Source organism: Pogona vitticeps, chromosome 1 (assembly GCF_051106095.1).
Source record: "Pogona vitticeps strain Pit_001003342236 chromosome 1, PviZW2.1, whole genome shotgun sequence".
Taxonomy (NCBI): domain Eukaryota; kingdom Metazoa; phylum Chordata; class Lepidosauria; order Squamata; family Agamidae; genus Pogona; species Pogona vitticeps.
Genome location: NC_135783.1, coordinates 114,172,911 through 114,195,703, shown reverse-complemented (window position 1 = coordinate 114,195,703; position 22,793 = coordinate 114,172,911). Strand labels below are relative to the sequence as shown.

At 46.3% G+C, this 22,793-nt stretch overlaps 1 protein-coding gene across 8 annotated transcripts in view; it reads right to left on the bottom strand.

The window, feature by feature from the left end:
* Positions 1-21,897, bottom strand: part of COL12A1 (collagen type XII alpha 1 chain) — a 136,183-nt gene extending 114,286 nt beyond the window's left edge. For 4 of the 8 annotated variants that reach the window (XM_072999628.2, XM_072999609.2, XM_072999637.2 and 1 more), the window contains exons 1-2: positions 21,778-21,897; positions 10,707-10,817 (exon numbers count right to left, since the gene is read on the bottom strand). In XM_072999628.2, the coding sequence (XP_072855729.2) occupies positions 10,707-10,782 (76 nt within the window). In that variant the 5' untranslated portion in view covers positions 10,783-10,817; positions 21,778-21,897. Of the gene's footprint in view, positions 1-10,706; positions 10,818-16,154; positions 16,174-16,380; positions 16,588-21,777 lie in introns of those variants that run through there. The other 4 variants (XM_072999615.2, XM_072999610.2, XM_078385765.1 and 1 more) reach the window with 4 other exon arrangements.
* Positions 21,898-22,793: the final 896 nt, after the last annotated feature.

Below are 22,793 nucleotides of genomic sequence, written 5' to 3'. Positions count from 1 at the left end.
TAATCATCTAAGAGACTGTTCTGTGTATACTTTTTGTCATACCCCTAAGACTTCCCAGCCCCTCCAATGTTCTGTATGTATTATGACAAATCTTGCCAAAATCTTGGCTGAGAGAAGCATCTATTGTGTACTTTAAATGGAAAACCTGGCTTTTCCCTGATGGTTTCAAGTACTGTTGTAGGCTTTATAATTGATACAGTATGAATGTATTCTACATTGAAGTTTCTACACCAGACTATAACATACGTTGTAAAGGAGCCCATAGGCACAAGTCCAGAGGTTGCCATAATCATACCAAGAAATTATTTGGGAACTATGCTATCTCTCTGTACTTTTCACAACAAAATAAAGAGAATCAGTTGGAAGTCACTCATTCTCTATTTCTTGCAATTGTTTGTGGTTGTTATATAGCTGGGAAAGTAAGGTGATAAACGCAGACTCTTTATCAGGTTGCCTACTGACAATGCTGGCTAAGTGCAATTCAAATAAATCAACACATGCAATAAAAATAAATCAAGCACAACAGTATATCTTTAGATCACCCATTCTAGCTAGTAATGAACCTCTGTGAATATCTAATGAGATAGTAAAATAATACTTGAAGAGAGACTTGGATCACCCTATCAAAAGTTGTTCCCATGCCATTAAAAGAAGTGTTCAGTGGGGATTGAACCTCTTAAGTGTGTCTATGTGTTACAATTTAAACAAACCAACCAACCAACCCTGGTGTTGTTGTTGTTTTCATATTAGGGTATGAAGTGCTTCTGAGAGCCAATGTAGTGCGGCGGACAGAGTGTCAAACTAGAACTCAGGTAACGTGGAAATTCAGCCATGGAAATTCCCTGATTGGCAGCAACGGCAAATCGGTCCTTGAACATACATACACCTCAAAAACCCTGCTAGGATTGCTGTAAGTCAGAAGCAACTTGATGGCACATAGACAACAATAAGTAAATGCTTGCCACATACTGTATGGTCTTTTAAAAGGAAAAATGGAAATAAATGGACCATCCCTCTTCCACAGGATATAAAGTGATACCACCTCTGTGTTGACTGCTGGTTTCTGATGCTTTTCTTAGTTTAATTAAGACTTGGGTTCAAACACCATCTTTGTGCACACACAAGAGGTTCATGTGACTTCATGTATGGGAAAATATACTAGCTCCATTTTTGCAGCTCATTGTACATAATTATCTGCAGTAGTCCTGCATGCATGCCAGACTGGAGCTGGTATATTGGCTATAGTGAAGGAAGTGTGTGGGGGGGAACTCTCCTTAAGCAAGCCATTCTCTCCCATGGAGAAAATCTGCCCCTCCAGTGAAGCGAATGGATTAGGTCTTGTTAGTGGGGAGGTCGCTTCAGCTCTTCTTGGTGGGGTGGTGGATCCATCACAAGGCCATTAAGGGTACATGTATATGTCACATGACAAAAATGATTCATACTAGTATTTGTGTTCCCAGGCATACAAGTTTGGATGTTTATAACTGTGGACATGTGCTCTGTAGTCCATACAGAGCAATAACAATTACATTTTATGTATATAGCCCGGACAAGTTAACTGTTGTTCCTAATATACATCACACAGTTGTAATAACAGCCTTGTGTAAGAACAAGAGCCAACAATCTGATTGATGGACCTGACCTCCTGACCTTTTTCTTTTTAAATCAGGGGTAGGGGAAGCTCCACTTTTGAGCTGGAGTTGCAGTACTGGGAAGGCATGTTAATCTTTCTTCTCAAACCATTTTCCTGATCAGAACTGTCCAACTCCTGAAGCCTTGGGTTTTATTTTCCTTTTTTTATTTCAGCAAGGCTGAATGTAGCAAAATCTGACCAGGACAATGCTGCAAGGGGGGGGGGGGAATTAAAGACTTCCCTTCCTTGGCATAATTCTCCAAACTGCAGAGACATCCACATACTGGCTGCGATTACTTTAAAGCATTGGCTCCTAACCTTGGCTAACCAAGGTGTTCTTTGGCTGCAAATCCCAGAAGCCTTCAACACTAGCTGTGATAGATGGTGTTTCTGGGAGTTGCAGTCCAAGAACACCTGGGTTACTCACAGTTGGGAATCACTGCTTTAGAGGATTTGTCTGTATCACATCTACATTCACCTTCAGAGATTAAACAGAAGTAGAGTTTGGAAAAGTTAGTTTTTTGAACTACAGCACTGAAATTGGCCCTACTGGCCAAGAATTTGAGGGAACTGTAGTAACTTTCCTTAGTACTGCTAAAAACAAATGATAATTTTAAATTATTATATGATAAGTACTTGTGGGGTAAGAGGAACCCAATGGAAATCAATGGTACATACATATGATTTAACATGCTTAGGCCTGGACTTCTCACAATCATCTCCATCTGAAGTATAGCAAACACACACACACACACGTGCACATCCATCCATCCATCCCTCCATCCCTCCATCCCTCCATCCCTCCATCCCTCCATCCATACATACATACATACATACGAATTACGCTCATCTTAGATTTACAGATTTATTGCAGTGTAACCCCTCATAGTTTACAATTCACTTCCTTAAACACAGGAATGGATTCATTTCTGAAGAAATAGACTAATCTACACATTACACACTGAAAGATATCTGTTAGCCTTCAATGTGCCACAACGCTCCTGTTTCTATTTTTATTATACATTCTGAAAAAGACTAACATGGCTACCTCACTGAAAACCTCTGTCTGAAAAATGACTTTGTCTTGCATTTCACGAATGAAAGCATGAAATAAGACTTATGAAAATGATCAGAATAAAACAGCAAGATCACTGGACATGTCTAAGAAGTAAATTAGAAGACATAGTACTATAGTCAATTGTTAGTACACTGAAGATGTGGAATCATAAAGAATGCTGTATATTGCACAATAACAAAGAGAATGAACAACAAAGAAAAGTAATAACTGACAAAGTAAAACATGGAGGAAATTTTCAGCTGAGTCAGAGAATGTAATTGGTAGTCTTTAAGGAAACCTTCCAAGTTTATCTTCCCAGCATCTGGGACAAAAACCAGACAAAATATGGACTGTGGTGGCAGCACCAAGACTATGACATATTGTGACAATGTATTTCAGAAGGAAGAAATGAGAGTAAGTTAACAGAACAGACAGATCATCAGTTTGAAAAGGGATTCATATGGAGAAAAAATGTAGAAGGAAACACCCCATTTGAAACTCACAGAGAGGAAAAATGCATAGGATATTTGCACTTTGTTTTCTTTTTTTAAGGTATTAAAGTAAAATTTATTTTATTTATTTATTTATTTATTTTATTTATATGCCGCCCACTCTACCCAGAGGTCTCTGGGCGGCTTACAATAATTAAAATTCAATACAATAAGATGATTAAAATACAATTAAAATACAATTAAAATTGCCATCATCAGGACCCACAGTTGTTATTTCAATTAAAAGCCTTCTGGAACAGGAAGGTTTTGACCTGGCGCCGAAATGTCATCAACGTCGGCGCCAGACGGATTTCAGTTGGGAGGGCGTTCCATAGTCTGGGGGCAGCTGCCGAAAAGGCCCTTTGTCTACAAGCCATCCCTCTTACCTCTTTGAGGGATGGCTCTTTCAAAAGGGCCCCCTGGCTAGATCTTAACTGCCGGGTAGGCTCATATGGAAGGAGGCGGTCCTTCAAGTATCCAGGGCCCAAGCCGTTTAGGGCTTTATATGTCAAAACAAGCACTTTGAATTGGGCTCGGGCAGCAACTGGTAACCAATGTAAATTGAACAGAATTGGCTTGATGTGATCTCTAGCGGCTCCACCACTCACCAGCCGCGCAGCTCGATTCTGGACCAGTTGCAGTCGCCGGACCGTCTTCAAAGGCAGCCCCACATAGAGCGCATTGCAATAATCTATACGAGATGTTACCAGTGCGTGTGTAACTGTCATGAGACTCCGCTCGTCCAGGTAGGGCCGCAGCTGGTATAATTTCCGCAGCTGAAGGAAGGCGCCTCTGGCCACCGAGTCCACCTGGGCTTCCAAAGTTAGACTGGGGTCCAGGAGCACCCCCAGGCTGCGGACCCTGTCCCTTAGGGGGAGTGTAACCCCATTCAGGGCAGGGAAATGGCCCTCCAACCTGTCCGGCGAAGCACCCACTAACAGCACTTCCGTCTTGTCTGGATTGAGTTTCAATTTATTAACCCTCATCCAGTCCATTATCAGGTCCAGACACGAGTTCAGCACAGAAACCGCCTCACCTGGATTGGTGGAAAACGAGAGGTAGAGCTGAGTGTCGTCAGCATATTGCTGACTCCTCAGCCCAAACCTCCTGATGACCTCTCCCAGCGGTTTCATGTAGATGTTAAACAGCATGGGGGACAGTATCGAGCCCTGAGGAACCCCATGACATAAATGCCATGGGGCAGAGCAACTGTCCCCCAGCACCACCTTCTGGACACGGTCAGCTAGGAAGGAGTGGAACCACCGTAAAACAGTGCCCCCAACTCCTAACCCAGCCAGCCTATCCAGAAGGACACCATGGTCGATGGTGTCGAAAGCCGCTGAGAGGTCCAGGAGTATCAACAGGGTCACACTCCCCCTGTCTCTCTCCCGGCAAAGGTCATCATACAGGGCGACCAAGGCTGTCTCTGTACCAAAACCCGGCCTGAAACCCGATTGAAATGGATCCAGAAAATCCGTTTCATCCAGCAGCGCCTGGAGTTGCCCGGCCACAACCCGCTCCAACACCTTGCCCAAATAAGGGAGGTTCGCCACTGGTCGGTAGTTGACCACCAGCCTTGGGTCCAGGTTAGGCTTTTTAAGGAGTGGTCGAATTACCGCCTCTTTCAAGGCGGTAGGGACCACTCCCTCTCTCAGAGAGGCGTTCACGGCCTCCTGGACCCAAGTGCGAACCCCCCTGGCAGATCTTCCAATTAGCCAAGATGGGCAAGGGTCGAGCGGCGTGGTGGTAGAACGGACAGATCCAAGCACCCTGTCCACATCCTCGGGTCTCAACAATTGAAACTCATCCATTACACTCCAAAATACTCATATGGCAATCTGCGGTCAGAAAACACTATCACTGCTAAGTTCTCTTGGTTCTACTGACAGTCTGAGTGCACAGTTTGAGAAAACCCATTCCCAATCTACTATAGCTACCTTTTGGTGTAATATCCCAGGAACCTGGGTTAAAAATCCATTCTTTAAACATTTCTTGCCCCCAGTTAATGCATGGGGCAGAAGATGGCAGATACAACCAGTCGAGATGCACCCCTCTCAGGCTGCACCTACACTGGAGCACCTGAGATCAGAGGGAGGAGTGATATGCCATTTGGTGAGATCCTCACATTCAAATGCCATACTGACCTCAAGCAACCCTATTCAGTCTCTTCTGCTATCAATTTCTGAGCCACTTCAATGAGCTATCAATTAAAAGAGCCACTTCAAGATAGTAGCAGTCTCAACACTTCCCCTGCTCCTCTGCAGAAAAACCATTCTCAAACTACTACAGCTGCAGAGGGGCAGGGGATGTGAAATTATCAATTTTTTACTTGTGCTAGACCATAGCTGATGCATTGAATCATTCAGTATTTTTTCCTTTGCTTAATTGTAGTGCCAATTAAGAAACTATCTGCAGCTATGGTTTTTATTGGCACTTCACACAAAGGCAATTTTTTTCATTTAAGTGATTCAGCACATCAACAATGGTCTAGCAGAGGCCAACAAATGATTTCACTTTTCCTGTCCCTCACTTATTAAGCCACTTAACAATACCAGAAATTGACTGCAGAAGGAGCCTTGGCAGCTTTGATTTTGGTCCATCTCAGCAATCGCACATCCTGGGAACAGACCAAACTAGAATGCACCTATCCACACCAAAAAAAAAAAAATAATAAAAATGAAAGCCTCTGACAAGGGCAAAAAAGGGTGGGTATGGTGTGGATTCTCTAGTGATCAGGTCGTTGTCTGATTACCAGGAAAAAGAGTGAACTGAAAAGGGACTGAAAGGGACTGCTTTGACTGTATAAGCCATGCTTGTGTGATTCTTCAGGAAAACTATTAGAGTTAAATGGGAGAAAAACTGATAGAAACTTGAATTTAGATATAATGTTTACAGGCCAGAAGAATTGCAACAAATTTGAGGGGGACTCCTATGTCTTCATTACTCGATCATCTCAGGGATGTGTACATTTTTAGGATCTTTCCCTACACATGGCTTGACCAAAGAGTGAAGGACAGGCTATTTATTCCCTTCAGAGTACAAATTACGAGAGTCTAGTCCATAAATCTTCACATACACCAGAGGGAATAACGTTGCACTGAAATATATCTTCTTGCTTCCTTTTAGAACAGTTGCTACACGGGTGTGTGAGAAAGGAAAGCAATTTTAGAAAAAGAATTCTTTGAAACATCTGAAAAATACTACTTCTGTTTACGCAAAACAAGAAAACTGACTTACTTTGGGCTATTTTACTAGTACTGTATGGGACGTGGTGGTGCTGCGGGCTAAACCGCAGAAGCCTGTGCTGCAGGGTCAGAAGACCAGCAGTCGTAAGATCGAATCCATGCGACGGAATGAGCTCCCATCGCTTGCCCCAGCTCCTGCCAACCTAGCAGTTCGAAAGCATGCAAAATGCGAGTAGATAAATAGGGACCACTTGGGTGGGAAGGTAACAGCATTCCGTGTCTAAGTCGCACTGGCCATGTGACCACGGAAGATTGTCTTCGGACAAAACGCTGGCTCTATGGCTTGGAAACGGGGATGAGCACCGCCCCCTGGAGTCGAACACGACTGGACAAAAAAATTGTCAAGGGGAACCTTTACCTTTACCTTACTAGTACTGCTCCCACACTTTTATAAGAAACTATGATTTTTCTAACCTGTAAACACTACATCTAAATTGCAAGTTTCTATCAGTTTTGCTCCCATTTGACTCTAAAAGTTTCCCTGAATAATCACACAAGTACAGCCTCTACAGTAAAAGCAATCCTTTTAATTCCCTTTAATTCTACAGTTTAGGCAATACACCAAGAAAACAAGACATCTATTGTGTCTGCTTTTATTGCAGCTTATAAAAACAACAGGAACAAGTCAAAAATTGAAAAGGACTTGAGAGTTCCAATTAACATTTTTTTTAAAAAAAAATCAAACTACTACTCTGAACTTTTCTCGCTGACTTTTGCAGTCATTACTTTGGGAATTAGGGCACTGGGCTATGACAAACCATCAGGATAGGACAGATATTTGAGGTTGTGTGGATATTTTACCTGCAGCATCTAGCTGAGGATAATTTATTTATTCTTGTAATCTCTTTGAGACTGGCACTAAAAATAGACTGTGTGACTATAACATTGACCTAAATTCTGCTTGTTCTTTTTAAGTCCCTCTTTCCTATTTCTTGCTGACTTGTGTACTTTGACAATTCACCTTGAAAAAGAGGTATGGGGAATTTGAAAGTCCACACACTAACTTGTGACATTTTGGTTGGTCCTAGTAAACATATCGCCTACTTGCGAATTTTGTAATGGGAAGTGACAGTCACCCTCACATATGCTTGATCCATACCTACTGAAGTGGCATACATTGCTCCCATGCCTTCCTTTCTCACTCTTATGACAGCATTGTGGTGGTTGGAGATGGTTTATTCTTTACTTTGTGTTCTCAGCTGTAGCCAAGACAATGCCAATGCACTAGTTCCCAGTGAACTCACTGGAGAAGAGACACACATGGCTGCCACCTGTCTCCATGGAATAATAGTTAAAAGAGCAAACAAAAGAGCTGAAATTATACTCCAAGATATGAAGGACTATCATGAAACAAATCCATAACAAGAGGGCATGCATGCCCCACACCAGATTTTGTGCATATACTAGATATATATTCTTTTTCCATAAGCCTTCTGTGGATCTAACATACATTTTCTTTACATGCCACCTGTGGACTCCATCAGGACACAAGAAAATTGTTACATATGAAGACAACAGATTGCCCGTAAAGTCACTTCCTAATCTTTCACCAAACATCCTCTGGAATCTCTGATATTTTCTAGCTATTCTTCTACATGTGGCGACTGTCCCCATCTCAAACAAGCTGGATTGTAAAACGACATGTTGCATGTCACAGAGGAGAGTTAAATTCATGCACAACGTTAGCATGCTGTCTCTTCTGGTTTTCCCTCAGATAGCATTACAATAATTGGCATTTCAAATTTCAGGTTACAGCTCAGGATGAGAGATATACAAAAGTACTCACTTTTCCCTTCCTCTTAAGAGTACATGTTGCAGCCAAATGTCAGAACTCATCCTTTTAGACATGTCTTAAACAGTGATGAAGACAGCTTTAAGTGACATTTGGTGTTGCCAGGCTGAATTAATTTTGGGTGTACTCTAAAACATGCTATAGCAGACATCCTGAACAGGCATTTATGGAATTTAAATACCATAATGGTATCTCATAAGATAAGCAAGCACAAAAACAGTTACGTTTTTACTTTGGTGTGCTTGAAATACTGTATAAGGTTTGATGGGGGATACTGTGAACAGAAGTGAATGGTTTAGGCAGCATTACTCCGGATAAAGGTTAAAGGACTAAAATGTGACAAAGGAAAGAAAGATACAGCTGTCAGGATGAAAGACGACCAAAACACAGAAAGAGTTTTTAACCTCCAAAATCGAGATGAAATCGAGAACAGCAAACTGCGATCTAGACAGTGTAAGAATTTGATAATGGTCAACCCAACACAAATCCACAGAACACGTGTATGGAATTGGATCAGGGGGACGTTCAACATATGAAAAAATTGACTGTGTGAATTGCTTTTCAGAATAACATGAATCAGAGTCACATTTATCTCACAAAGGCAGGATCAGACTTCCTGAACATGTTCAAAAGTTACCACCAACCTTTCTGATACTCTTGCATCAACGTCACAAGCATTCAGAAAGGGTCCCCCACCCCATCCCAGCAACGTATCCCTACAGTGCAAACTGTGACTAAAAGAGCTTCTGAATAAACGGTGCCCAGTGCTACTAGTCATTGTGTCCAAAAGATTTTGTGTCCATATTCTTTTTATTTTTTAAAAAGGTCTATATGTGTGGCATGGGGGGGCAGGAACAGAGAAGATACAGGATGGCTACAGAGGGAAGCTGTCATCTAAATTAAAATGAATGAGATAAGGTGACTGTACAGTAGAATTCTCATCCTCAAACACTCCAAAGGCTTGTCCCTTTTTACACTTGGCAAAACTAGCAAACATACAAATATACACAAAGAACTGCTAAGGTAGGCGAAGTCTGCCAGTTTTAACCTTGGCCAGGTTCCTGTCCCATTCACATATTTGGATGACACATAAGTCAAAAGACAATGCCACACACACACCCCTTGTAAGAGGATGAGTGACAATTTGTGGTCAATATTTTCTGTGATGGACACTGGATGCATTTAATTTCAACCATTTTGTTAAACTGTGCGATTACTTCCCTGTGGATGGAGTGACACAAGTAGTTTCCTTTTTCATAATTAAGGTCAGTATGGCTAGATGTTTAATAATAGAGATGGGCATGGACCACTCATTCGATGGCTTGTGACGTTTTGTTTATTGGCTTTTCCCAGCTCCTCCACCTTCCCAGCAGGCACCCACTCCAATGCAGTGTCCAGAGGAAGTGGGGCAGGGAAGCCGGGGCACTGCCTCTGGACAGGTGCCCACCAGAGGAGGCAGGCCTGGGAAGCACTGAACATCTGTCCAGCCAATAAACACAACGGCACAGACTGCCAAAGTGGCCAAACCAGGATCAAAACCTGCACTCAAGTTATGAAATCATTTGCTGTGTAGACACAGAACTCAAAGTGTCTCGGCATAGTGCTACATCTGATGGCAGTTAAAATAAATTTTCAAATTGTGATCCACTGCTGCAGTAGGAGATTATGAGGAAGGAATGGATAGGGAGATGGTGAAAGAGAATTCTTCCCTGTGCAGGGTGGTTGGATGTCAGACCGAAAGGCAGAGGGAGTAAATTCTGAGCTACAGCTGAAGGATTCCAAATAGTTAATTCATCGTCAGCTGAAGATCAGTCTATTCTGTGTGGGAGAAAAGGTGCAACAGTCACAGGTATGCCAAAGGGTAGCTTCCACGCAATAAATAGGAACCAGGCACTATTCTTTTCCTTTTCGTGGTTGTCCCATGTAACTGAATCATCAGGAAAGCCTTCTCTCCCCCTCCCCCATTTTAATTCCAAACAAAACACACAGGCAGCCAGATTCTGTTGGAATGCTTTATTTTATAACGGGTTTAACAAAAAAAAAAAAAGAAAAAGTAACTCACACATGTGTCTATAATGTATTCAGAGTACAAAGCCAAGCAATTAAGCATTAGGAGGGTGTGTGCTAGTGCTCCAGGGGTTCTCCTGCTCATTAAGGAGAAGTTTCAAGTTTGCACAGGTGTCTTCTTTCTCCCTGAGCACTCAGCCTCCAAGGGGGAGGGGGAAAGAGAGAGAGAGAGAGAAAGGGGCCGGCAGAAAGCAGCTCCGGACTAGAAGTGACACCCAGTGTGGACAGCACACCAGAAAGATGACAAAGAATATGAGGGAGAAGATCTATCCAGCTGGAAATAAACAAACCACAGAAAGAAAAGTAGAAGGAAAGAGAAAGGGGTATAGACAAGCAATCACACAGAGAAATTGTTGCTTATTTTAAATATATATATTCTGCACCATCACGTTTCAAGGAGTGAAGGAAAAATAAGATTTACCTTCAGCGCCTGTTGAGCAGAGGAGAAGAGCTGTACAAAGGGCAGCAACAGCTGCGGCAGAGAGCCTTATCTTCATGGCTGCTGTTTTAGATCACAACCGCATGAATGATTCTGTGAGAAGAAAAGGAGGAGACAGGGAATCAACACAGTTTACCAAAAAGCAGATTTAAAAATGCAGCAGGAAAGGAGAGAAGGACTTCTGCCTTTCCACACTGTCTGCCCACACACTCCTCTGCCCCACTTCAGCATGGAAAGGGACTGCCTTGCATGCAAGACAAAACGTACAGTACGTCCATTGTGTAACTGACCAGAGTCTGTAACTTATTATCATTAAACCATTACAGTGCCCTAACCCAGACTTATAGTGATATTGCCTTTCAAAGAAACAACTTAAAAATCATTATGAAGCCAGGGAAAGGCAGCTACTGGATGGATTTCCCACAAGCAGACAGACAGACAGATAGCAGTACAAGAGTAAGGCATGTCCCAGAGCATGTATGGACACTGGTAAGGGAATTCAACAGTTGTCAATACAGCATTTCCTTTTTCTTTGGATGTTCAAGGTTTGTTGTTTGTATTCTCCCCACCCCTTCCTCATCAGCTGCTTTGCCAATAAGGAAGGGAAAAAGAAAGCAGCAGCATTTTCCAACTAATAAAATGCAAAGCCAGTTTAAAGAGAATGGCCAAGGAGGGCAGGTCAAAATGTTACTCAAGGGAAGGCAGAACAAAACATTGTCCAGGAAGCAATTATTGAAAGAAAATAAGTACAGTGGTGCCTCGCTAGACAGTTACCCCACATGACAGTTTTTTTGCTAGACATTGACTTTTTGCAATCGCTATAGCGATTCACAAAACAGTGGTTCCTATGGGGGAATTTCGCTGGACAATGTTTGGTCCCTGCTTCGCAAACCGATTTTCACTAGATGACGATTTTGACAGCTCCCTCTGCGCTCGCAAAACAGGTGTTTTTGGGACCTAAGCTTCGCAAGACAGCAATTTAAACAGCTGATCAGCGGTTCGCAAAGCGGCTTTCCTATGGCCGATCTTCACTATACAACTATTCTTTCCCATTGGAACGCATTAAACAGGTTTCAATGCATCCCAATGGGGAAATGCTTTTCAATAGACAATGATTTTCCTAAACAGTGATTTCAGTGGAACAGATTATCATCGTCTAGCGAGGCACCATTGTACAGTATTTAATTGTAACAATGGTTATGGCAGCAAGGTTAATATTTGCATTGGAAAAATGATAATCAAATTAATTTAGAGGAATAGTATAGAGAATTATGAGATACGGCAATTAATGATAAATTGGCATGTGATGTGACAATAAGAAGAGGCCTACCAAAAATAATGATTTTAAGAAAACATTGAGTGTATTACTGGAATATGTATTTCGGAGAGGGAAGGGATATATGCCAAAGGAAGAAACAATGAAATTTTGGAGAGAAAAGGGATTGAATGAATTTTTAGAATATTATTAATGCTAGTCCTGAGGGTGAAGGCGGCACTGGTGTATTATGTAATTGTACTTTATTGTGGTGTTAGGTTTATGTTGCTTAGGTTGGATGTTTGTTTAATAAATTAAATAAAAATTTAAAAAGAAAGCAATTCCAAAAGGTTTACCACCAAAAAGTTCATGGAAAACCACCACCCCACACACATAAAATCTTTCAATTCATAGGGTGACACAAAGATTCCAAGGAAGTTGAAATGCAGATGTTCACCAACTTTCCTGGATGAGCATAATGTTAAAAAAAATCTCATAGTTGTAGTTAATGAGCCTATCTGACTTTCATGCATGCACACCAACAGGAGCATGAGAAGGGGGCAAAAGCTCTTAATGTGGCAAGCATGACAAAGGAAGCTGTGTAGAATATCATCCTTCCCACCCTTGTGGGCTCAGAGGAAATGCAGCAGCTAACACTGAGGTTCCATGATTGCAAATTCAGACATTTCTTGTCCCTCTCGGCCCCTCCTTTTCTTTATACTGACTCAAGTCTACTGCCTTTTCCAGCTGGGATTATACTTGGCTCCTTTTTCACAACTGTTGAAGTACTTACGTTATGGATGACTGTAGAAGTCTCAAAGTAGTTTGGTAACTGTGATAAATAAATAAATAAACAGTCTGCCTACAAATTTGCAGCTCTCCACCCCCATTCTCTGTCTCCCCACCCATAAGGTCTGAAACCAATTAGACACAAGGGGATGTAACATGTCACTGAAATCTGATGCCCACGTCTAGAGTAGACCTTTGACATACTAGCCAGATCATTTTGTTCAGCAAGAAAGAACAATCCCAGAGTATAAAGTACGGGTGGACACGGAACTGGAGACATCACTGGTCTTGAAACAGACATAGCAGGATGCAAATCTTGAAACCAATTAGTTTGGAACAATCTTATTAAATTCTCCAAACCATTCCAAAAGAACTCATTACCGAATCCCACCCACTGGAAAGGCAATGCTCAAAATGGCTTAGAAATCTGGGGGTGCTTAATATAACACAGATTGTTCAGGGTCCTTTCAAATCTCAGAGTTCCCGTCTAACACAAGAAAGCTTTTTCATTCTTATGACTACATAGATAGGCATGAAAATACAGTTCCCAGTGGTCTATTAAAATCTCTTAAACTGTTGCGTGAGAAATGCATAGTAAGCCTGACATATTTTTACTTGTAATTTATTATAGCTTTAGTAGGATATCCAAGATGGAGTTCCTTGCCCTTCCTTGTGGCTATCAAACGTACAATTATTCAGAATTTTTAATATCCAAATGCATTAGATTTGCACAATTTATCCATTCAAATTCTCCACAAACTATCTTGTGTGTTAGCAGCTGATATCTATTTTTGGCTCCAGAGTACAGTACACCCAGATCTTTATGCATCAATCCACAATTTCTCTAATCTAGACAAATGTCTAGTAGCACACGTTTCTACAATGTTCTAGACATGTGAAAAAGAGGGAGTGAGACAAAAAGATGCCTTTTGGGCACCAAGAAAGCCTTGGCGTTTTCTATTCCTAGAACTATACAGATGGTTTAAAAAAGCTACTTGCTCAAGATTGTTTGGCATCAATCCAACATGAGCATGAACACCTTAAATTCCCCTTGAATAACACTGTACTCCGACTCATACTCATCTGGGAAAGAGTCCCACTCTTATCAATCAGTGAGCTTTAATAATAATAATAATAATAATAATAATAATAATAATAATAATAATAATAATAATAATAATAATAATAATAATAATAATAATAATAATAATAATAGATGTACACTGTCAAGTTGCTTCCACCTTATGGCACTTTATGTCTTAATCAAAATGAATAGGATCCGTTTTACAATTTGTGTAACTTTGTGCTGGGCTGTGCAAAGTTACACAAATTCTACTACCCTGTTTCCCCTTAAATAAGACCTAACCTGAAAATAAGCCCTAGTATGATTTTTCAGGATGCTCGTAATCTAAGCCCTACCCCAAATATAAGCCCCAGTTCAGTGAAACCGCACCCTCCACCCTTGTGCAGCAACCAGAAGATGGCATGACGGTATTTGAATAATACAGATGGTTGTACATGGAAAAAATAAAATAAGCCCTAATGCTTTTTTTTTTGGAGCAAAAATTAATATAAAACCCTGTCTAATTTTTGGTGAAACATGATATGTCAGTGTAAAATTCTTTGAAAATGATAGACCTTGGTGCCTTTAACCCTTTTATAGTGTGTTGGGTGAGTTTTTTAAGACTTTAGGATATCCACATCTCTTTGCTGAAGCAGTAAAGAGGAGCAGATTTGCTTGTTTTATTTTTGTTTTTTAAAAGAATGGGGGACAGGAGTGTAAAACAACACCCAGCAAAGTCAAGTCTACGAGGTTCATAGAGGAGGAGGCGCTGGTCTTGAGTGTGTGGGAAGAGTGCCTCAGATGTGGTCTAAGCTTTCTCTCTTAGTTTCAGCATTAATTTTACCTCCACTGATTAAAGCAAAGAAAAAAATGCTCAAGTAATTAAGCAATAAGTTTTAATTACGAGAGGGCTGCCAAGACTAAACCACAGAAAGTAGAACAGCTGGCGTATAAATCATTAGGCAATTAACAGCTCAAGGGAAGAAATAGTTCTGTACCATTGAAAGATTAAAAAAGAAAAGCCAACAACCCAAGGCCAAGGAAGAGACCTTTAATCACCACACCAGACTGACAAGATTTGACAATGCCTTCCTGATCCCTGCCCAAGAGTTGTCACTCAAGAGCAGAAACACATGCACAAGCATACCTTGGCGTTTTCTTTTAATTACTCTGTAATTAACTGCCTTTTCAAGAGTCTGACGCCCAGAATTTTACACAGGACACCGCGCGCGTGCCAACACGCAGACACATCGATGCAGCGGTGGGGGATCACCCAGGGTCTCCTGCTTTGATATCAAAGCCTGCCGGCCACGTTAGTAATCCTTTCTGATCCTGGACGACCCCCGCCCATTCACACTTGACCAGTTTAATTCTTGACGCTCGGAAGCAAACGGGACCTCTTGAAATGCACGGCCGTGAGAACGTCACCCCCCCCCCCAACAGAGAGAACTTAAGAGCAGGGCGCTGAAAAGAGGAGAGAGACATCACGCGTCTGCCCGAGATGTTTTGTATGGACTTAGAGCGCCACCTTTAGGCCAACCACAGAAAGACGAGGCAAACGCGAAAACTCTGCGGACTACGAACCGTAAATCTGCCTGCAACCAAATTAAAGTTTCCACCGCTAAGACCATTCACGGACAATATATCTACCCGATTCTCTAACAATGATTTCATGGATCTTTCTGGTCTCAAGCTTTATGAGTGGCCTTTTCTCTACGTGGCCATGCTAAAGGCATCTTCTCTGGTTTTGCGTTGCGACCCAGACAAAAGCAGAGCTTTTTCTCAAGCGCCCTCACATTTTGCTCAGAAAAGTCATTAAAATGAAAAGTTACAACGGTATGGCGACAAAGAGCCCTCGTCTAACACGAAGACTTTCTGAAACGAGTCAAAGCATTCGCACGCTTTAGCCACCGCACGTAACCAACGGGAAAACTGAAGGAGAAACTTACATAGACGGCACTTTTGCACGGAGCCGAGGCAGGACGGAGGGGGGGGGCTAAGGAAGGGGAACTGCTCCCTCTGCCAACCCAGAGGGAGAGGTTCGTGCCTCAAGGACTGGGGGCCTTCTTACAAAGGTAGGTGGGGATTCGTTGCCCACTCCAGTGGCTCACGGGGGAGATGCGGTCACGTCTGAAGAAGTTTAGAGACCACGTATGCCCCCTTCCCCTTGCAAGAGCTTCTCTCGAGGTCCTAAATGAACTGCCGCGCAGTCACCCAAGGGAAAAATGGAGGGGAGGGGGGGAATCCCCACGGACCATCCCTGGCTACCAACTCCGACTCTACCGAGGGCGCCCGCCTCTCACGAATCCCAAGATTTCCGCACCTCGGATGCTCTCCGCCAGCAACGCCCGCGCCCGGAGACCGAGCCCCCAAGAGAGATCCGGACCTGACGCGGCTGTCGCTCTCGGGCGGCGCCCGCTCCGCGTCCCTAACTAGCGGTGGGCAAGCGGCTCGAGGGGCTCGGCTAGCTCGGGCGCGAAGGGATGCCTTCGCCCTCCTCCCGGGAAGGGATGGCCCCGCTGCCGCCTCCGCCGCGCGCACGCACAGACCTTCGACGGCAAGGATGGGGCTGGCGCCGACGGAGGCTGCGAGGCTGGAGCGCGGAGGAGAGGCGGACGGGCGGGCGGTCTGTGAAGGAGACCAAGGCACCTGGAGGGCAGGGCGCGGCCGGCGGCAGGAGCAGCAGCAGCAGCAGCGAGGCGGACAGGAGCCGCCTCGGTTAGAGGAGGGCTCAGGGGCTGCCGCTGAGAGGGGTCGCTCCGTCAGGGACGCCTCGCCTTCTCCAAGTGGGACTCGCCTCGCCTCCGTCTTGCTACTTAATAGAGGGCTGTTCCCAATTCCCAACTTGCCTCTCTCTCTCTCTCTCTCGTAAGCGGTTACGAAACGGCAGCGGGAAAAGGTGGAAAGCTGCCACCGGATGAGCTATGTGCTCCCCTCTCCTTTCCAGCACAGGGCGAAGAGCGAGGAGCGGAGAGGGAATCTCGCCTTCTGGAAAGTTGCGCATACCTCGCCGCATTCCTGAGGCATGAGGAGGCCCGCGCGAGCGCAGCCGCAGAGCCCGGGCCGCGGAGGAAAGGCTGCGCGCGGGCGGGCGGGCAGGCGGGCGGGCGCGCGCCGGCGCAGGGGGTGGTGCGGGGGGGGGACGAGGGCGAGGGCGTCGTCGAGCGGGCAGCGCGGCCGCCCAGCCAAGAACACACGTCGCTCCCGGGCTCCTCTGCTCCGGAGCCAAGCGGCAGCCGGCGCGGCGGTCCCTTGGCGCCGGCATTTGCCAAATGGAAGCCGTGGCCTGGATGGAGGACGGCGATCCGCCGGGATTTCGTCTACAGCACTAGTAGCCGGTGGGCGTGTGGCCTCGGGAGCCACGTTCGGGGAAAGGGACGCTTTTGTTTCCTCTCTTTACAAGACGAATTAAGAATCTGCTTTAAAAGCGCCTGGATTGTTACCAGCCTTTCTGGGTTTGAGGCGCAAATACTCTGCTCCTTTGGCAAAAGCGAAGTGATATGGAACCCTTCCCCACCCCACCCCGCGCGCGCGCCCTGAGGCTTTTGGTGTGGGGGGGAAACCTCACTGAGAAAAAAGTACTGTATTCCAAAGGAGTAGCCGTGTTAGCCTTTCTCAGCATGATGGCAAAACTATGTAAAAGGAAAAAACAAAAAGAGGGAAACAATTTAGCTCTTTGAAGACGAATATACATATTTCAGTGTGAGCTTTCATTCGATTACAATCCACTTCTTCAGGGAGGGAAACGCCGCCGCCACCCCGGTTTATTTCCTGATTAAGGGGCTGCTGGACACCTCGCAGCTTTGTGGAAATTCCAAAGTCTTGGAGGCTGAGAAGTCTTGCAAACGTGCCAGTTCGACATTTGGCGCAAATCCATTTCTAAAAAGCCCTGGAGGCGGCCGGGAGTGAAAGGAATGCTCCCCGTTTTCCAGGATTATAAAGCGATGATGAAAAGCCCTTCACTCGCGTGAAATGTGATGCAAATCAGATGAACAACGGCACTGCTCTGGGGAGAGAAATTAGACCAGTTCGGGGGGGGGGGGAGCGCCGCGGACCGTAGATTACAATTTGTTTTAAATTCCCTGTAAGAGTTGAACGACGAGGACGACGACACCCTCCCGTCCGCTCCCTTCACACGTTGTCAGTGTCAGCCGGATCGCGGCTGGCCTGCGACGAGCCGCTCCGCCAACCCCCGCCTGAAATGGCCACCTGTAGCGGGGAAGGAGAGGAGGGTGGGCGGGCGGAGGCGCTTCTTTGGACGAGAGCAAGCCAAGATTTCTGGGACGCCTCGGCCTCGAGCCGGGGTTGCCCTTTCTCCACGCGCGCAGCACGCGGCCCCGGAAGACAAGGCTTGTCCAATACTGTACTTCTTTGGAAATGAAGTTGATCGTGACCATTCCTCCCGCTGGCGCCCCCTGGAAGATAAGCGTCTACCACCCTTGACAACCCAATCGGGAGACTAGGATTTAGCCTCGCTGCGGGGAAATGAACGGAGTGTGAACGGGTTTAGACCTCCGTTCCCGAAATCGGGAGGGAGGAGAGGAGAGAAGGCGAGCGGGGGAGCGGCAGCAACCGATTGCCGCCCAAAGCGCAGGCTCGCACAACGCCCCCCCCCCCACGGCCTGTGGCCGGACCAGCGCTGTGCCTCGCGTGCTTTCCCGAGGAATCGGCCGCCTGGCAGCGCGTGGCGCCGCGGGCTTTCCCAGGGAGGTTGAGGCGGGAAAGGCGCCGAAGGGGCGCTGTACCAGAAGATCGCCTCGACGCGCACGTCAGAGTCTGGTTAGAAAGGGAAAGAGGGACGAGGACAACCGGACACAACATTGCGAGGCCGCTTCTGTTCCGTCCGCAGCTGGCAGGCCATCTTTCCAGGCAGCCGATGGATTTTTATAGCGGCACCCCCGAGGGTCACAGAAGAGGGAATTCCCTCCATGGCCAAGCACCGAAAGAGCAAAAGGTCTAGTCCGCACGCAAAAGAAAAATAAATAACGGGGGGGGGGGGGGAGAGAGACCCGGAAGGAAGCCAATACACCCACGCACGGCATTCCTCGCAAAGTTAGCAGCCCGTCTTTTCTCCTTCAAAGGAGTCGTAAAAATGATCCAGAGGCAGCTACGCCAGAGAGACGCGCCACTGCTAAATGTGGAAGCAGCGAACTAAGAGGCTGCAGCTGCCTGCAGAGGGATGAAATGGGCGGAACGGGAGGGCCAAAGAGAGGCTGAGCGCGCACTGCCAGATGCGCTAGAATTCTTTGCACATGTCAAGTGTAAAAAAAGGGGGGGGAGAAGGGCGCTTCATCTCACCACCGAAAATTCCCCACCACCAGCAACAACCGTATGTTATTTGCCAGTAAGATAACAAACGGAAAAGCCACTCTCTCGCATTGGGAGCGTAGAGAGATTGCTGCACCGTCCCTATCATCTCCAGGAAGCCCAAGGAAAGAATCCTACTAGCATCCCTGCAGAGTTGGCAGTGGTGGGCCAGATGAACCATCGGTCTCTCCAGATAAAGCAGCCTGCTCTCTGCTGTCCACCTTCCTACCCAACCCAAAGACCCCTTATCTGTTGGGAAAGCCTTTTCTCTCTCTTTTTTTCCTTTTCTTTTCTGGATCTTGGGGGAATCCATTCCCAGCCAATTGGAAAGTGAACTGATTTTCTCTCACTCTGAAGTGAATTGTCTTTATAAGACTTTAGTCACTTTACTCTGCACCTTTCAATATCAATGGAGCATTTTCAAACTAACTCCATGCCCTAGATCAGGATCTAGACGCAGAGAGAGAGAAAACCCTTGATTGTTTGCTATGAGATCAGTTTGGTGGCAGCTGCTAACTACTTCTCGGTGTAGGAAAGCCCCGAGGAGCAAAATAAGAAAAGGGTATTTTACCAGAATATCAAAGAGTATAATGAATAATGGCACACTGTATACCCTAGGTAGCTAGCAACTATATACTTCTGCAACTTACTCCATCCAGAGAAGACAGAAAATGGGGCAACCCGGTGTAGACAACTCCGCCTTTCTGGAGCTTTAGGCCAAGTTCTCACATAAGAAAAGCATTGGAGATCAGCCCAAAGGTCTGTACAGTCCATAATTCAGTTGCCATAGTGGTCAAACAGATGTCTACAGAAATTTCACTCCTGGGAAATGTGTGCAACAGCATTTTTCTACTGCTCCCCAGCAGCTGGTTCATAAATGCATATTGCCTCTGACCCTAGAGGTGATAAACTGCCATCAGGATTAAGAGCCACTGTAGCATTTAGCTGGTCCCCGGGCTCCACCACTTTCCAAACTGCAGGCGTGGACTCAGTCTGAATGAGCCTGAATGCGGCAAAGGCAGTCCCAGAGCTACATATGATCATTGTCTTCTTCAGATGTGCTGCTATTCACTTTATTCTTTCATGGAACCATGCAATACTGAAGCCTTCTCTTCTAATTTTGCTCTTAATAATTGCTGTCTTAGCTTGATGGGCAGCAGCAGGTACATTAGTATTCTTCCTCAAACTGGTCCAGTAACTAAGTCTTTTGTAGTCAACCATGTTGGTGGAAGGATTGCACACTAAAAGACCAGTGAGTTAGGGAAAAGGTAGATTAGCTTTAGATCTCCATATGTTTTTGTTGTTGTTTCCCAGAGAAACATTCTATCAAGATAAGCCTTCACCAACAACCTGAAGGGCCACAGTCCAGACTGAGGTCCCCTGCCTGAGTCCCTGGCGGCCAAACACCTAGTCTCCTTCTTGCACACCTGTTATTCCCACTTAATCAACAGCTTCCCCAGTTACACAGGGGAACACATCCAGGAGAGAATGAGCAGGAGGACTGTGCCAGATAACTGCAGCTGGATGCTTTGAAAAAATACAGGTAGCCATACAAATGGGACACAGGTTATTATAGTTCAGAGTCTAAAGCAACCTAGTTATAGGACTGACTGCAAGCAGAGAAAACCAAACGTCCACCAAACGGTGGAGAGCCAGTGTGCTGTATGGGGACGGAATCCCTACTCAGTCATAGGAAGTCATTGGAGAGGGTGGCTCTCTCGCATACCTTGAGAACCCTAGAAGGGTCGTCATAAGCCTGCTGTGGCTTGAGACCATAGAACTCCAACCACCAAAAGGGCACAGCACGGGGGTTGGGGGGTTGGGCTGATCATCATGGTCACCTCTCCGGCCACAGCAAAAGGAAAAAAGGAGGAATGGACTCCAATAACAGCAGGATAGCAAAGGCCAGGAACCGAGGCAAATGACATACCCCTGTCGCCGGAGAAGGGGGGAAACCCTTGGCGAGCAGCAGTTCGCCGGCCGCTGTTTCTCCCTGTCCCACCTCGGGGCGGTGGGCTTCTTCCCGCCAACCAGCAAAAGTGCCTCTTCCCCCTTCATTGGAGGGACACTGGGCTAAAGAAAGGCACCAAAGGCCGCGGGCGGCAGGCGGGGGCGTCTGCCCTCCAAGGGCTCTTGGCCCCCCTCAGCCCAGCAACGGCGTCCCTCGGGGGGCGACCGCCCGCCTTACCTGCTTAGGAAGAAGCTGGGGGCTGGCGGGCGCCCGCGGCAGAAAGTCGGCTTTAAAACTCCCCCCCTGCCTTCTCTGGTTTTGAAGCCGTCTCCTCGCTCCGTAAGCCAGGCAGGCGCGACTGCGTTTACCAGAAAACCCCCGGCCCCCAAACGCTCGGGCTGGGGCTGCGCCTTCTTTCCCGTGAGGCGAAAGAAACCGGACCCGGCGTGGGGGGGGGGGGGAGGGCGCGTGAGAGGGGCTGCGCTTGAGGGAGAGACCAGGAAAGCACGAGGAGGAGAGGGACAGAGGAGGAGGGGGGGAGAGAAAAAAGGGGGGGGTGAAAGGACCGGGCCGGAGGGCACGACGGGGAGAGGGATAGGGAGCGGTAGGGTCCCGACTCCAGACCCGGCCCAGCCTCGGCTCCCAAGCGCGCTCCCCGAGCCTTCCGTCCGGAGAAGCACCCACGTACTTCGCTCGTGACGAGGGTGGGGGGCTTGTATCCTTTGGCCCCGCGCGGGGTCTCCTCGCGGCCGGTCGTGCACCTGAAGGCTACCGAGCCCAGCCCTCTTGCATCCTCCGTGCGAGTCGCTCTTCGGCGGGCGAGGGAGAGGCAAAGCGCCCTGAGAAGATCCAAGGGTCCCCAACACTGCTAGATCCAAGGGCGCCCTCGGGAAGACGGGAGGCGGTCTTGGCGGGCCGGAGTTCTCCCTCACATGGTCGAAAGGGGCTTGCTTTTTAATCCCCCTTCGGCACGGCCCTTCGGCGACAGCCCGGTGAGTGGGAGGGGAAAGCCTGGCCAGGCTCATTTGTGGTCCAACAGCCCAGCCTAGCGGCCCTTCGCGCTATTACCACTCTGCGCCTTGAGTGCGCTGCAAGAGGAAATGGCTTTACCAAAACCTCCATCTAGACTTCTCTCAGGCAACAACTACAATAGATGTGGGAACTCCACTGAAGGTTTAAGGTGCTGGTAATTATTGGTGGCATAACACTGCTTTCCTAGGATGCACGTGATCCAGTCGCATTGGCAAAGCAGCTACTGTACCATGTTCTCTAGACTCACAAAGAAAGTATGGCTGAATAAGAAGCTGATGGCATATACCAAGATCCAGGTCTATAGAGCCTGTGTCCTGAGCACACACCTGCACTGCAGTGAGTCCTGGACCCTTTGCACATGGCAGGAGAGAAAGCTGAACACCCTCCATATGCATTGCCTCCAATGCATTTTTGGTATCACCTGGCAGGAGAAAGTTCCAAACAGAGTAGTCCTAGAACGAGCTGGGATTTTTAGCATGTATACATTACTGAAACAGCAACATCTACGTTGGCTTGGGCATGTCATGAGAATGGCTGACGGTCGAATTCCAAAAGATCTCCTGTATGGAGAATTAGTGCAGGGAAATCCCCCCAGAGGGAGACCACAGCTGCGATACAAGGACATCTGCAAGAGGCATCTGAAGGCCTTAGGAATGGACCTCAACAGATGGA